This window comes from Heteronotia binoei, chromosome 9 (genome assembly GCF_032191835.1).
Source record: "Heteronotia binoei isolate CCM8104 ecotype False Entrance Well chromosome 9, APGP_CSIRO_Hbin_v1, whole genome shotgun sequence".
Classification (NCBI taxonomy): Eukaryota; Metazoa; Chordata; class Lepidosauria; order Squamata; family Gekkonidae; genus Heteronotia; species Heteronotia binoei.
The window spans coordinates 32,826,133-32,840,948 of NC_083231.1; the positions used below are offsets into that span (position 1 = coordinate 32,826,133).

Genomic DNA, 14,816 nt, shown 5'->3' on the forward strand with positions numbered 1-14,816 from the left:
GAGTGTCCATTACATGTCAACCTACACTGGGAACAGTAAGAGTCATCTCTACATGCTAACATTTTGTTCTGCATTCATGCTTCATGACCATACCTGACCGACTTTGCTGGCATCAACATATCCTAGCATTTCTTTGTTGTTTTGCCATTCCTGACACCAAGATGTTTCATCCATGAGCTCATCTGAAAGAAAGACAGCAGAAGTAAAGTGCTCTCTGTGGCATAACGGCTTGGGGGATGGTCTTATGCCTGTTTCTGAATGTACTTATGGTTTGGGGTAGGGATTGGAGAAGTGAGTTAGGAATTTGGGCCTCCCAGAAATGGACTGCTGGTCTCATTCTTTCCAGTTTACTTACTTCGATGCAGATGCATGTTGTAAAGGCACATGATTCCCTCCCTGGCCTGCTCACTCACATCTTGGCTGGAATCTGTTAGATAGAGGGCGAGTACTGCAACATGGCGTCCCATCAGTGGGAGGTCATCAAATCCTAATGGGATAGAAGACAAGAGGGATGTCTATCCACATGCCCCTATCAATTGTTCATCTTTCTATTTAATCTCTGTCCTGCAAATTCCTGGGTGGTAGAAATCCTTGCTCTAAAGAATGTCCCTCATTCACAAAGTGAATAGACAAGGTAAAGGAGACGATGCTCTTCTGCCCAGTTTGGTGGTGGAAAATGCCATCAAGTCACAGCTGACTTATAGATGTCCCCATGGGCAAGGGACATCCAGATTCGGTGGTTTACCACTGTCTGCCTCTGTGTCATGGCTAGGTCTCCCATCCAAATACTGGCCATGGCTGACCTTGCTTAGCTTATGAGATCAGACTAGCCTGGACTATCCAGGTTAGGAGTTCTACAACATAGAAGCCTGCAATTAGATTGCCTGCTGGGGAATACAAAGTCGATTTCATAGGTTAATGTGCTGTTTACTCTTCAGAGGACTGAAATGGTGCAATACATTTTGCCACACCTGTGTTGTACTATCCCATTCCTATTTCATTCTCCTCCTACATATGTGAGTTATGATATTAGCCTAAAGCTAATTAGAACCAAATAGTACATTTCAGCTTTCAGGCTTTCTCCCTAAAGAAGCTGCTCTTTGGTCCGCTTCTCCCAGCTCTTGTTTTTCCCAATCCAAGGCTGCCAACATTGTGTGTGTGTGTGTGTGTGGGGGGGGGGGGGGCAGCGGGATACTTACATCAAAATGTGAGGAGAGCACTGCATGTTGGAGCAGGGCTGTGCTGACTTTCTGAGCCCTGGCTCTCTCCTTAGGATCTCTGGATTTGATCCAGAAGTTAATGTGCTGTAGGCAGAAGCAGTTCAGAATCATTGCACGATCTCTGTCAGGCTGATACATTACACTAAGCCAGGGGTGACCAAACTGTGGTTTGTGTGGCTCTCGAAACCTCCACCACCCTGTTGGTTGGCTTAGAGAAGGCATTTCTCTCTTTAAATCACTTCGCCAAGCCAACAGGCAGCTTGAAGAATACATTTAAAGGGTTTTTTTTACCTCTCCCTTCCCTCCCCCATCTATTTTCCTTCCTTCCTTCCTTCCTTCCTTCCTTCCTTCCTTCCTTCCTTCCTTCCTTCCTTCCTTCCTTCCTTCCTTCCTTCCTTCCTTCCTTCCTTCCTTCCTTCCTTCCTTCCTTCCTTCCTTCCTTCCTTCCTTCCTTCCTTCCTCCCTCCCTCCCTCCCTCCCTCCCTCCCTCCCTCCCTCCCTCCCTCCCTTCCCTTTCCTTTCCTTTCCTTTCCTTTCCTTTCCTTTCCTTTCCTTTCCTTTCCTTCCTTTCCTTTCCTTTCCTTTCCTTTCCTTTCCTTCCCTTCCCTTCCCTTCCCTTCCCTTCCCTTCCCTTCCCTTCCCTTCCCTTCCCTTCCCCCCTCCCTCCCTCTTGTGGCTCTCAAAAATCTGACATTTATTCTATGTGGTTCTTATGTTAAGCAAGTTTGGCCACCCCTGCACTAAACCCTGGTATTGACAAGTCTGCCTGTACAGCAGACTTTTTCTCCTGGTTTGTAGATTCTGAAAGATTCTAAAATGGCTGTACTTCTGTTATGTTGCTGCTTGGTTTTTTTGGTCATTCAGACTCATACTGGTGTCAGATGTATGTGTGTATATAGAATGTGATTCTTTCCTGGATCAGGTGTGCCAAGAAGGTGGCAATTGTTATATTGTCCTTTTCAGTCTCTTGCTTGTATTAAGTGTGATAGCCATAAGGAAAAATTGTGGTGAAAAGTCATTTGTACCTTTGATATAGTAAGTGTGATGATATATTATTTTTGTACCCACTTCAGTTTATACCCACCTCAGTTTAACTTATACTGGTAATGACTTTGTATGACTTATAGCTCCAGGACTGATTGTTATTTATGAGGGAAAAGTGCATTCTTCATCCGTGAAAAAGGAGTTCTCTGAAGAGGCTAATTGTAGCTGGCTTCTTGTCATGGTGTGTTATTTAAAGCAAGATTTATGCATCAGCAATTTTGGTGGTTTGACTGCAACCGCAACTTGGTAAATGAAAAGTTGTCAACAGTTCATTATGTGGGTGATATTTGAATGGACTTTGAATTGAGAACATTGTACAGACCTGAGACTTTATATATATAGATTGAATTGCAAATTTATATGGATTATATATGCACTATTATATATTATACTGATTCTATATGCATTATTAACTTTACTGTTATGCTTAAATAGAATACACTAAAATAGAATGCATGGAATTTATTTAATTGCTGTTTGTTTTTTTGATTATAGTTTTAAGGGTAGCAGATTCCTCCACCCTTCTATACCGCCTTCTCACCTCCAGTATGAAGAGGAGGTGCCCAGTTGTTGGCTCTTCCTCCAGCAGCCCCTTCAGCATTGCCTGCAATGTATCTGAGGAAGTTTTGTAAAGTGCCTGAAAGGAAAGAAAGTTATATAAGCCAGAGCATGGAGGCTTCATTCACTTATCTGACCCACATCTCTCTTTTCATTAAAGCATGTCATGGGTGCTGGGGACCCTGCAGAGGAAGACGAGTCTGCCGAGGAAACTGTGCCCCTGCCACCTGCACCAGTACCCCTGCCTCCTGCTGAAGAAGATCCCAGCCCCCCTGCCTCGCCCTCTCGGGTGGCTCGTGTGCGTGACCGCCTCCGTCAGGACCTCAGGGATCGGAGGAGGGCGGCACGCTCACAAGCAAGACGCTCCCCTGAGTCCTGAGTTTTGAGAGGATTCTGGCCCTCCTAAGAGCAAGGATGCTTGAGTTGTAACAGGATCCTGGCTGCCTCCCAGAGCCAGCAATTAGCCCAAATGGGCAACAGCCAGCAGAGGGCTATATAGCTGTGGGCTTTGGGAGGAGGCTTTGTGGAAGCAACTAGTCATCTCCCTGACGTTCTAGCATCCACTCCGGCTTGACTTTGGTTCCTGACTCCCTGACTTTGGCTTTTGACTTCTGGACTCCCTGACCTCGGCTTCTGGACCTCGGACCTGTGATACTTGCACAGCGATTTGGATTTGGCACCTTGGACTCTCCTGCTTGCTGGCTACAGACCTCGGACTGCCTCTGGACTTTGCCTGACCCGGCCCCAGCCGTGACAGATTGCTTCCACCTGACAAACACCCACTCCACAGGATGGAGGCTGAAGCAAGTGAAACCACAGAACTACTGGCTGCGCTCCAAGCCCAGGTACAGCAGCTAACACAGGCAGTAGTGCACTTGCAGCAACAACCTGCGGCCAGTGCTCCAGCCAAGTGCCCAGTTCCCCCACCTGACAGGTTTGGGGGTGCCGTGGAAGAATTTCCTGCCTTCCTAGCACAGTGCCGGCTGTACTTTGAACTGAGAGCACGGGACTTCCTCAATGACAAGACAAAGGTGTGTTTCATCATCAGTCTGTTAAAGGGGCAGGCGGCCAAATGGGCCACACCCTTGCTGGTCACGTCCTCTCCCCTACTAACTAATTACCAGGGGTTTGAGGCCCACCTGTCTGCTGCTTTCTCTAGCCCAGTCCAAGCAGGCACAGCCAACCGGAAGATCAGGGCACTGAAGCAAGGCAACTCCTCGGTGGCCCAATATGCCACCGAATTCAAGCTCCTGACCCAAGACCTGGCATGGAATGAGGCTGCCCAGATGGACCAGTTTACCGAGGGGTTGGCAGAGGAGGTCCTGGATGAGCTGGCCAGGGTGGAGCAACCACCCACGCTCCAACAACTTATCACCCTCTGCCTCCGCATCGATGGCCGCCTGGAAAGTCGCCGCCAAGCCAAGACCAGAGGGCGCCAGCTCCCTGCGCCATGCCACTTGGCTCCTAGCCCGTCCCTAGCTAGTACCAGCGCCAAGGATGGGCCTATGCAGCTTGGAGCTGCTCGACCCCGCCTGACCCCAGAGGAAAAGGCCAGACGCCGCACGCAGAATTTGTGCCTCTACTGCGGTACGGCAGGCCACTATGCCTCCGGCTGTCCTGCTAAGCATCGGACACCCGGACCTTCGCTGCCACCGCCGCCAAAAGGGCAGCCCCAGGAGTAAGTGGACCCCTCAGCCTGGGGCGACTAGCTGGGTCCTCCGAACAGTGGGCTGAGACCCCGGGCCCGTTCCTGCTACCTGTCAAACTCCGTCTGCCTGACGAACGCTGGCTGTTCGTGTATGCCATGCTGGACTCGGGAGCAGCCCACTGTTTTATAGACGCCGCCTTTGTGAAGCAGCACCAGATTCCGGTGCAGACAAAAGCGATTCCGTCGCTGGTGGAGGCTATTGACGGGCGCCTCCTCCATTCTGGGCCCGTCACCCAGGAGACCTGTCCCATCACTTTCCACGTCCAGCAGCACCAAGAACAGCTGCAGTTTAATGTCGCCCGCATACCTCGCTTCCCACTGATTCTGGGCCTTTCCTGGCTGAAGCTGCACAACTCCATCGTGGACTGGGCCCAGCAGGAACTATGTTTCCGAGACCCATGCCCCCACCTGCCTCCTCCCACCACTCTGGCAGCTGGCATCCCGAGTGGTGGTCCTCAGCTCCCTCAGAAGTATGTGGATTTCGCCGATGTCTTCGAGGAGACAGGGGCGGATCAGCTTCCCCCTCACCGGCCCTATGACTGTGCCATTGACTTGGTACCTGGGCCACCACTCCCGGTGGGGCGTCTGTATCCAATGTCAGAGCCTGAGTTGGCCGCTCTGCGAGACTTCCTAGATAAGAACCTGAAACGCGGATTCATCCGACCCTCAACCTCTCCCCTGTCTGCCCCAGTCCTCTTCGTGAAGAAGAAAAGTGGGGAGATCCGACTGTGCAATGATTACAAGGCCCTGAACAAAATCACCATCCGCGACTGGTACCCTCTACCACTGATCCCTGAACTCTTGGATCGCTTAAAGGGGGCCCAACTCTATACCAAGCTGGACCTCCGTGGAGCGTACAATTTGGTGCGCATACGGCCCGGAGACGAATGGAAGACCGCCTTTGGGACCCGATACGGGCAGTACGAGCACCTGGTGATGCCCTTCGGATTGACGAACGCTCCCGCTGTCTTCCAGAGGTTCTTGAACGACATATTCCGGGACCTGCTCGACCGCTTCGCAATCATATATCTAGATGACATCTAATCTACTCCCGCGATCCTGCCCAGCACGCCGAGCACGTCCGCCAGGTCCTGCAGCACCTACGAACCCATGGCCTCTACGCCAAGCTGGAGAAGTGCGACTTCGACCTGCGCTCTGTCGAATTCCTCGGTCACATTGTGTCACCGCAGGGGATCCTCATGGACCCGAAAAAAGTGGAAGCGGTCCTGACCTGGCAGGCTCCTCAGAATCGCAAAGACCTGCAGCGGTTCCTTGGGTTTGCCAACTACTATCGGCAATTCATCCCGGCCTATGCCTCCCTGACAACACCCCTGACTCAACTACTCCGCCCCAAAGAACCCTTCTGCTGGTCCCCAGAGGCCGATAACGCCTTCTCCACTCTGAAGACCCGTTTTGCCACCGGGCCACTCCTGAGATACCCTGACCCCCAGCTTCCCTTTACGGTGGAAGCTGATGCCTCCAACGTGGCCCTGGGAGAAGTGCTGTCCCAGTGCGAGGAGCCGTCTCAGCCACTCCAGCCCTGCGCCTATTACTCGTGCCAGCTCACCGCTGCGGAGAGGAACTACACCATCTGGGAGAGAGAGTTGCTCGCGATCAAGGCGGCTTTTGAGGTTTGGAGGCATTACCTCGAAGGGGCTCGCCACCCTGTTCAAGTGCTCACCGACCACCGGAACTTAGAGCACCTCCAGACCACCCGCCGTCTCAACCAGCGCCAGATCCGGTGGTCCCTATTCTTCTCTCGCTTTGACTTCCAGATCTCCTACATCCCCCATACCCAGAACCGGAAAGCAGATGCACTCTCCCGGAAACCGGAATACGCCCCTGCTTCAACTGAGGCCGCGCCCGCTGCTCCCATCCTGCCGCCCTCAGTGTTTGCAGCCACCTCCACTTCACCCACACTCGTGGAGGACATTCGTGCTAGCCCGGCCAACGATCCCTGGGTCCAGCAACACCTCCAGGCCCTCCAAGATGACTCGGAAGGCGAGTTCACGACTCGAGGCGGTCTCTTGCTACACCGTGAATGCCTCTATGTGCCGCCCGGGCCCTTACGGACAGAAGTGCTACGCCTGACCCACGACTCGTTGCCCGCCGGGCACTTCGGACAGCATAAGACCACCCACTTGCTGACGCGAGAATTCTGGTGGCCACAAGTTCGCTCCGATGTTGCCCGTTATGTCAGCTCCTGTGACGTCTGTTGGCGGGCCAAAGACGTCCCGGCCAAACCCTCGGGGTTGTTACAGCCCTTGCCCACACCCTCAGGACCCTGGGATACCATCTCGATGGACTTCATCATGGAACTCCCACGATCCAAAGGTCAGACTTGCATCTTGGTGGTCGTCGACCTATTTACCAAGATGGCCCACTTCATTCCGTGCCCGAAACTTCCCACAGCTCAGGAGGCAGCTCAGCTCTACCTGCAACACATCTTTCGTCTGCACGGACTCCCAGCCCACCTGATCTCAGACCGGGGGCCCCAGTTCTCCTCTCGGTTCTGGCAAGCCCTCCATTCCAGCCTGGGTACTCGAGTTCACCTGTCCTCAGCCTACCACCCGCAGACAGATGGTCAGACAGAGCGCACCAATGCCACGCTAGAGCAATATCTCCGCTGCTACACCTGCTACCAGCAGGATGACTGGACCACTCTGTTGCCTCTAGCGGAGTTTGCATACAACAACGCGGTCCACTCGTCTACCCAAATGACCCCGTTTGCTGCAACCTACAGCTACCACCCTCGGTTCTTCCTGGCGATCCTGCCACCCACGAATGTCCCCGCCGTCGAGGCCTACCTGCAAGAACTACGCGCCAGCCAGGACTTGCTCCGAGAGCAGCTACAGCGGGCCAAGGAAGCCTATAAACTGGCTGCGGACCGGAAGATGCAGGAAGGCCCCCCAGTCCAGCCGGGGGATCAGGTGTGGCTCTCAACTCACTACCTGCACCGGCCTGGTCGGTCTCACAAGCTGGATGCGCGGTTCATCGGACCCTACCCCGTCATGGACCAAATAAACCCCATCGCCTTCAGGCTCCAGTTGCCACCTCACCTCCGCATTCACCCTGTGTTCCATCGCTCCCTCCTTGTTTCAGCTGCACCCCCTGACCCAGCTCGGCCTCCTTGCCCACCACCGCCACCACCAGTGTTGGTGGATGACGAGGAAGAATACGAGGTGCGCCAGATCCTGGACTCCCGGTACCATCACGGAGGCCTCCAGTACCTTGTGGACTGGGAGGGATACGGCCCAGAAGACCGGTCTTGGGAGCCCGTGGACAATCTTCATGCACCGGACTTGGTGCAACAGTTCCACAACGACCACCCTGACCTCCCAGGTCCCTCGACGGAGGGGGGCCCTGGGGGGGGGATAGTGTCATGGGTGCTGGGGACCCTGCAGAGGAAGACGAGTCTGCCGAGGAAACTGTACCCCTGCCACCTGCACCAGTACCCCTGCCTCCTGCTGAAGAAGATCCCAGCCCCCCTGCCTCGCCCTCTCGGATGGCTCGTGTGCGTGACCGCCTCCGTCAGAACCTCAGGGATCGGAGGAGGGCGGCACGCTCACAAGCAAGACGCTCCCTGAGTCCTGAGTTTTGAGAGGATTCTGGCCCTCCTAAGGGCAAGGATGCTTGAGTTGTAACAGGATCCTGGCTGCCTCCCAGAGCCAGCAATTAGCCCAAATGGGCAACAGCCAGCAGAGGGCTATATAGCTGTGGGCTTTGGGAGGAGGCTTTGTGGAAGCAACTAGTCATCTCCCTGACGTTCTAGCATCCACTCCGGCTTGACTTTGGTTCCTGACTCCCTGACTTTGGCTTTTGACTTCTGGACTCCCTGACCTCGGCTTCTGGACCTCGGACCTGTGATACTTGCACAGCGATTTGGATTTGGCACCTTGGACTCTCCTGCTTGCTGGCTACAGACCTCGGACTGCCTCTGGACTTTGCCTGACCCGGCCCCCAGCCGTGACAAAGCACAGGTACGAGTAGACTGATCAACTGATCAGAAACTGATATGCTTCTGCTACAAGCAGTTTCAGGGATTGAGGAGAATCTGAATCAGATGGAGTTCATGTACTATAGCAAGATTTCATCCCCTTCTCGCCTGGGGCATTTACTTCTACCCATTACATGGAATTAATTGCAGCCATTGGAGTCTGAGAAGGTATCAGTTCTCACAGTCACACCACAGTGTTTTCTCCTCAACACTGATGAGTTGGACCACAGCTCACCTGACTGTGGGCATTGGCCTCCTCAATGTCCATACTTAAAACACCCTGAAGAGCAAACCGCAGAATACTGGATTCCACATCTGTGGGAAGGGGTGGCTTGAGTTTGCTGATGGAGCAAGATGTTCAGATGTTAGATGATGCTCTGTGTAACAGAAGGATCTTCAGTTAGGCTGGCCCTGGACAGAGCGTTTGATACGCCTTCTCATAACCCTGCCTTTTGCCAGTGTCCTGCAGGAAGGGTGCTGGCCACCATAATTTCATAGCTTTAGAACAAAGTTTGAGTCCAATGGCACCTTAAAGACCAACAAAGTTTTATTCAGGGTGTGAGCTTTCATGTGTCAGATGGAAGGGAATGAGACTTACCAGTCCATACGTATAAGGCAGAGGTTGAACAGCAAATTGCTGTGTAAGCACACAATATAATGAAATGTTTTATCAGATGCAAACAAGAATAAGCTAAGTTTATAAGATGATCAAGATTCAATTATAAACTTAGCTTGTTCTTGTTTGCATCTGTTAAAACATTTCATTATATTGTATGCTTGCATACCAATTTGCTGTTCAACCCCTGCCTTGTACGTATGGATTGGCAAGTCATTCTGTCTGATGAAGTGTGTGTCCACACAAAAGCTGAATAAAACTTGGATAGTCTTTAAGGTGCCATTGGACTCCAACTTTGTTCTGTTGCTTCAGACAAACATAGCTACCAACCTGGATCTAATTTCATAGCTTTATTACTCCTCTAATACATCAGGCTATGATTTCTCAGAATTTAGGTTGATGGATTCTTTTTTCCTTAAATTAAACTTCTAAAAAAGGTTTACCTAGCTAGTATAGTCAATTATACACCACTAAATTAGTATTTTTGAAAAGTGTAAAGTAAATAGTTCAAGAGTATAAATAGAAACCATATTTTCCAGAATGAGAACTTGGTTAAAACTTTTAGCCATGGAGAAAAATGGCACTTGGGTAATTCCTACCCAACTACAACATACAATGACAGTGGTCTTGGCATTTCTGACGGCTAGCACATACCTTTTCTGGATTTAAGCTGGAGGCATAGGTCAATGGCATTAAAGGAGAAGTAGGAATTATCTGGAAAAGCCAAGGATTATACCTAGGCATTGGACTTGTGAAGAAAAATTTACAGAACTTTGCATAGAGAAGGTAAAAGTCAATTTGGATGGCAGCACAGTAAATTCAGTTGTTTTGCACATGGTGCTTAAGACTATGTTTGATGTCCATCAGGAGGTAGCACCATGACAATTAGAAATATTAGCAAGAATACTGAAAAAAATAGAGCAGAAGTTCATCAACATAATACGAATGCAAGCAGGCAATAGTAATCATTTTTGCCAGAAATCTCACCCCTTCCCTATTGAACCATGTGCTTTATGAACTCTAGTGCTTGAACTGGAATGCTTTTCTCATGGATAGTGATACCTGAGATTCTGGATAGCAAACATAGCGCAGATCAGGGTAGTGTTTGGCACTGACCGTTCAGGTAGATTTGCCATCAGCATCTAGGAAAAAGAAATTAGTCAACTTCAAACAATGATAGTCAGTAGATCATCAGCTCCGAGATTTGTGGAGGGCAACTTGACATATCGTTTCTCCAATCCGATTTCCATACTTTGAACTTGACCATCCAGCCACATTTGTCTGTCCCTTTTCTGTGATATGCTTTTCACAAGTGGCTTTGGATCAGCCATACAAATGTAAGGTATCAACGGGCCCGTAGCTGGGGGGGGGGGGCGGGGGCAGCTGCGGGGTCAGGCCAGGCTGCTATATTTAACCCCCCCCTTCCCTCTGTAGGGTCCCTCCATTCCCAGGCTATTTCTCCCCCCCTCCTCCTTGCAAGAGAGAGTAACAGCGAAAGAGAGCATGGGAGAGCGGTCCCTGTGTCAAGGGGAGGGATGGTGGCTCAGTAGTAAAGCATCTGCTTGGTAAGCAGAAGGTCCCAGGTTCAATCCCTGGCATAAGAACATAAGAGAAGCCGTGTTGGATCAGGCCAATGGCCCATCCAGTCCAACACTCTGTGTCATATATATGTATATATATATACATACACACACACACACACACACACACACACACACTGTGGCTAATAGCCACTGATGGACCTCTGCTCCATATTTTTCTCTAAATCCCTCTTGAAGGTGGCTATGCTTGTGGCTGCCACCACCTCCTGTGGCAGTGAATTCCACGTTAATCACCCTTTGGGTGAAGAAGTACTTCCTTTTATCCGTTTTAACCTGTCTGCTCAGCAATTTCATCGAATGCCCACGAGTTCTTGTATTGTGAGAAAGGGAGAAAAGTACTTCTTTCTCTACTTTCTCCATCCCATGCATTATCTTGTAAACCTCTTATCATGTCACCCCGCAGTCGATGTTTCTCCAAGCTAAAGAGTCCCAAACGTTTCAACCTTTTTTCATAGGGAAAGTGTTCCAACCCTTTAATCATTCTAGTTGCCCTTTTCTGGACTTTCTCCAATGCTATAATACCCTTTTTGAGGTGCGGCGACCAGAACTGCACACAGTACTCCAAATGAGACCGCACCATCGATTTATACAGGGGCATTATGATACTGGCTGATTTGTTTTCAATTCCCTTCCTAATAATTCCCAGCAGGGCGTTGGCCTTTTTTATTGCAAACGCACACTGTCTTGACATTTTCAGTGAGTTATCTACCACGACCCCAAGATCTCTCTCTTGGTCAGTCTCTGCCAGTTCACATCCCATCAACTTGTATTCGTAGCTGGGATTCTTGGCCCCAAGGTGCATTACTTTGCATTTGGCCACATTGAACCGCATCTGCCACGTTGACGCCCACTCACCCAGCCTCAACAGATCTCTTTGGAGTTCCTCACAATCCTCTCTGGTTCTCACCACCCTGAACAATTTAGCGTCATCCGCAAACTTGGCCACTTCACTGCTCACTCCCAGCTCTAAATCATTTATGAACAAGTTAAAGAGCATGGGACCCAGTACTGAGCCCTGCGGCACCCCACTGCTTTCCGTCCTCCACTGCGAAGACTGCCCATTTATACTCACTCTCTGCTTCCTATTACTCAGCCAGTTTTTGATCCACAAGAGGACCTGTCCTTTAACTCCATGACTCTCAAGCTTTCTAAGGAGCCTTTGATGAGGAACTTTATCAAAAGCTTTCTCGAAGTCAAGGTAAACAACATCTATTGGGTCTCCTTTGTCCACATGTTTGTTCACCCCCTCAAAGAAATGTAACAAGTTAGTGAGGCAAGATCTTCCCTTACAGAACCCATGCTAAGTCTTCCTCAATAACCCATGTTCATCAATGTGCCTACTCATTCTGTCCTAGATAATGTTTTTTACCAACTTTCCCGGTATTGAAGTCAGACTGACTGGCCTGTAATTTCCCAGATCTCCTCTGGAACCCTTTTTAAAGATGGGGGTGACATTTGCTACCTTCCAGTCCTCAGGAACAGAGGCAGATTTCAATGAAAGATTACAGTAGACATCTCCTACTAAAAAGGGTCCAGGCAAATAGGTGTGAAAAACCTCAGCTTGAGACCCTGGAGAGCCGCTGCCAGTCTGAGAAGACAATACTGACCTTGATGGAGCAAGGGTCTGATTCAGTATAAAGCAGCTTCATATGTTCATAGGCGTGAAAGCCAAGGCATGCCCTGTGTGGAGTGCAGGCCTCAGGCAACTCCTCCTCTGGGGGAATGCTGCTGCCGCTCCTTGACTTCTGGCTCCGCAGTGGAAAGCAAGCCAGGCGCTCCACCCCACCTCGAGGCCAGAGGACAGCGGAAGGGGAGGGCAGTGCGGACCCGCTCCATCGAAGCCGGGGGGGGGGGGGATGAGGCAGGGAGCCCCGGAGAAGAAGGGAGTGAGCGCAAGGTTCCCAGGGTCGCTGAGATTTGGGAGCCAGGGAAAGCAGATGGCAGCAGGCAGGCAGCGGCACCAGGGTCCTCATCAGGCCCTCTTTAGGCAGGGCAGGGCGGGTGGGGTGGGGGGACAAAAAATTTTGATGGGGGCAAGTCTGCAAGAAGCCAGGGGCCCTGAAGCATGAGCCACCTCACATCCCTCCCCCCCCCCCCAAAGTGTTTCCAGTGACATTCCTCTGGAGGCAGCTCTGGCAGCCGCCTCTGCCGCTAGAGGAAACCTGATTGGGGGTGTGGGAGAGCGGCCTGGCAAGAGAAGAGCAGGCAAAGGAACCGAGGGGACAGGAGAGAGAAGGGTGATGAAATTTTGCCCCGACCCAGCGAGAGAGAGTAGGAGAGAGAGTGACTGCAAGTGAGAGAGCACAGAGCACGAGAGAGTGACAGAGTGCATGAGAGAGAGCCGGCAAGAGAGAGAGCTGGCGGCTGGAAGAAGCAGCCAAGCCCCATGGCCTCCCCACCCAAACTTTTATCCCCTGGACCCCCCCACCCCAAAATTTCTGGCTATGAGGCTCATACTGTATCAGGTTTTTTTTTCTAAAAGAGAGGTGCTCTGTTCCAGATGTGACTGCAACATGCCTTTTCTTGAACACTCCCATGATTCCTGTATCCCCCTCCCCTGCCCTTTGGACCCTAGGATCCATACACAGGGTTCCCCATCACCCTTTTGATGCCACCTGGCCGCTGATGCTGCATCTCACCACAACATGCTCTGCCAAAGTTGCTTTTGAGTATGGCAGGTGTGGTTCCTCCAAGCTGCTCTCTTCAGCATCCCTGCAAAGTGCAGATATTGAACTCAGGAAACTGATGTTTAAAATTTTCTCCTGGAATCTCTGGAATTGCAAGAGTCAGGCTGTTAGGAAGAGATTTGTGCCTTGTCTGAAATAAGACCCTTCCCACAGTGTCTTAAAATGGGAGTAGCCCTGGTACAATTTGCAGCTTCCTTTGCACTGAAGGCAGTTTCAGGACCTGCTAGCTGGCTGAACATCCAGCACCTATTATATAATTCCAAGTAGGAAGCTTGGTGTGCACCTCTTAAATCATACAAATAAAAGGTACAAAAATGCATATCAATTGAAGGTACACCTGGCATTAAGAATACTGGAAATTATTGCAACACTCCAAGACAAATTGGTTTGGATTACAAGAGTCTTTGATTCTGTCCTGAAATATCTTAGCTAGTCCCTCTCTGTGCATGGAATGCTGCATACACAAGTAAAAAACTAGAGGAAGCAAAGAGGCATACCCTGGGATTAGGGTTGCCAGGTCCAACTCAAGAAAAATCTGGGGACTTTGGGGATGGAGACAGGAGACTTTTGAGGGGTGGAGGCAGGAGCAAGGTTGTGACAAGCATGGCTGAACTCCAAAGGGAGTTTAAATGCCTTCCCTCCATTTGGGAATAATAATGGAGGATAGGGATGCCATTTTTGGGGGCTCATAGAATTGGACCCCCTCATCCAATCTTTTTGAAACTTGGGAAGTGTTTTGAGGAGAGGTGCCAGATGCTATGCTGAAAATGTGGTGCCTCTACCTCAAAAAACAACCCTTCCCAGAGCTCCAGATATCAATGGCTTGATTTTCCATTAAACCCTATGGGGACTGGTCTCCATAGGGAAAAATGGAGTGCCCAGTAGACATTTCCCTCTCCTTCCCTGTTTTCTGATAACCCTGAAGCAGGGGGAGGACCTCCAAACCGGGGGATCCTGTGCCTCTAACTGTAGATTGGCAACCCTACTTGGGACCCTGTGGGGTAGGCAACTAGTATTCAACTTGTCTTGGCCTGTATGCAGGAAACGATTGTCCGGAGAGGTTTTCTTTTACCTTCTCTCCATGCTTTATTTGCTCCAGGATGATGTCAAAGGACTCATCAGCCAAAGAGATGTCCTCCTCCTTTGCTATAGTCATATTTGAACAGGAGCCCATACCACTTGATGTTGAAACTGGGGAGGGGGGACATGAAGAATGTGGGAAAAGATTAATACCTGCTTTCTTCTTTAAAACAGATCTGGCATTTTCTTTGTTACTATCTCACCCAGGGTGGGGTCCAGGACCACAGTGTGCTAGAGACACCAAACTCTCAAAGGAACTCTGGCTGACTCTCCTCTATCTGCCATCCGGTTTGGTGAGGATTGGG

At 50.6% G+C, this 14,816-nt stretch overlaps 1 protein-coding gene across 1 annotated transcript; it reads right to left on the bottom strand.

The window, feature by feature from the left end:
* Positions 1 to 466: 466 nt before the first annotated feature.
* Positions 467 to 14,619, bottom strand: LOC132577576 (maestro heat-like repeat-containing protein family member 1). Its single transcript, XM_060247368.1, has 7 exons — positions 14,504 to 14,619; positions 13,384 to 13,515; positions 10,206 to 10,285; positions 8,763 to 8,868; positions 2,806 to 2,901; positions 1,200 to 1,304; positions 467 to 487 (listed from the first exon to the last, which is right to left on the bottom strand). Exons 1-7 carry the CDS (start codon positions 14,603 to 14,605, stop codon positions 467 to 469), a joined length of 642 nt encoding a protein of 213 aa, XP_060103351.1. The 5' UTR covers positions 14,606 to 14,619.
* Positions 14,620 to 14,816: the final 197 nt, after the last annotated feature.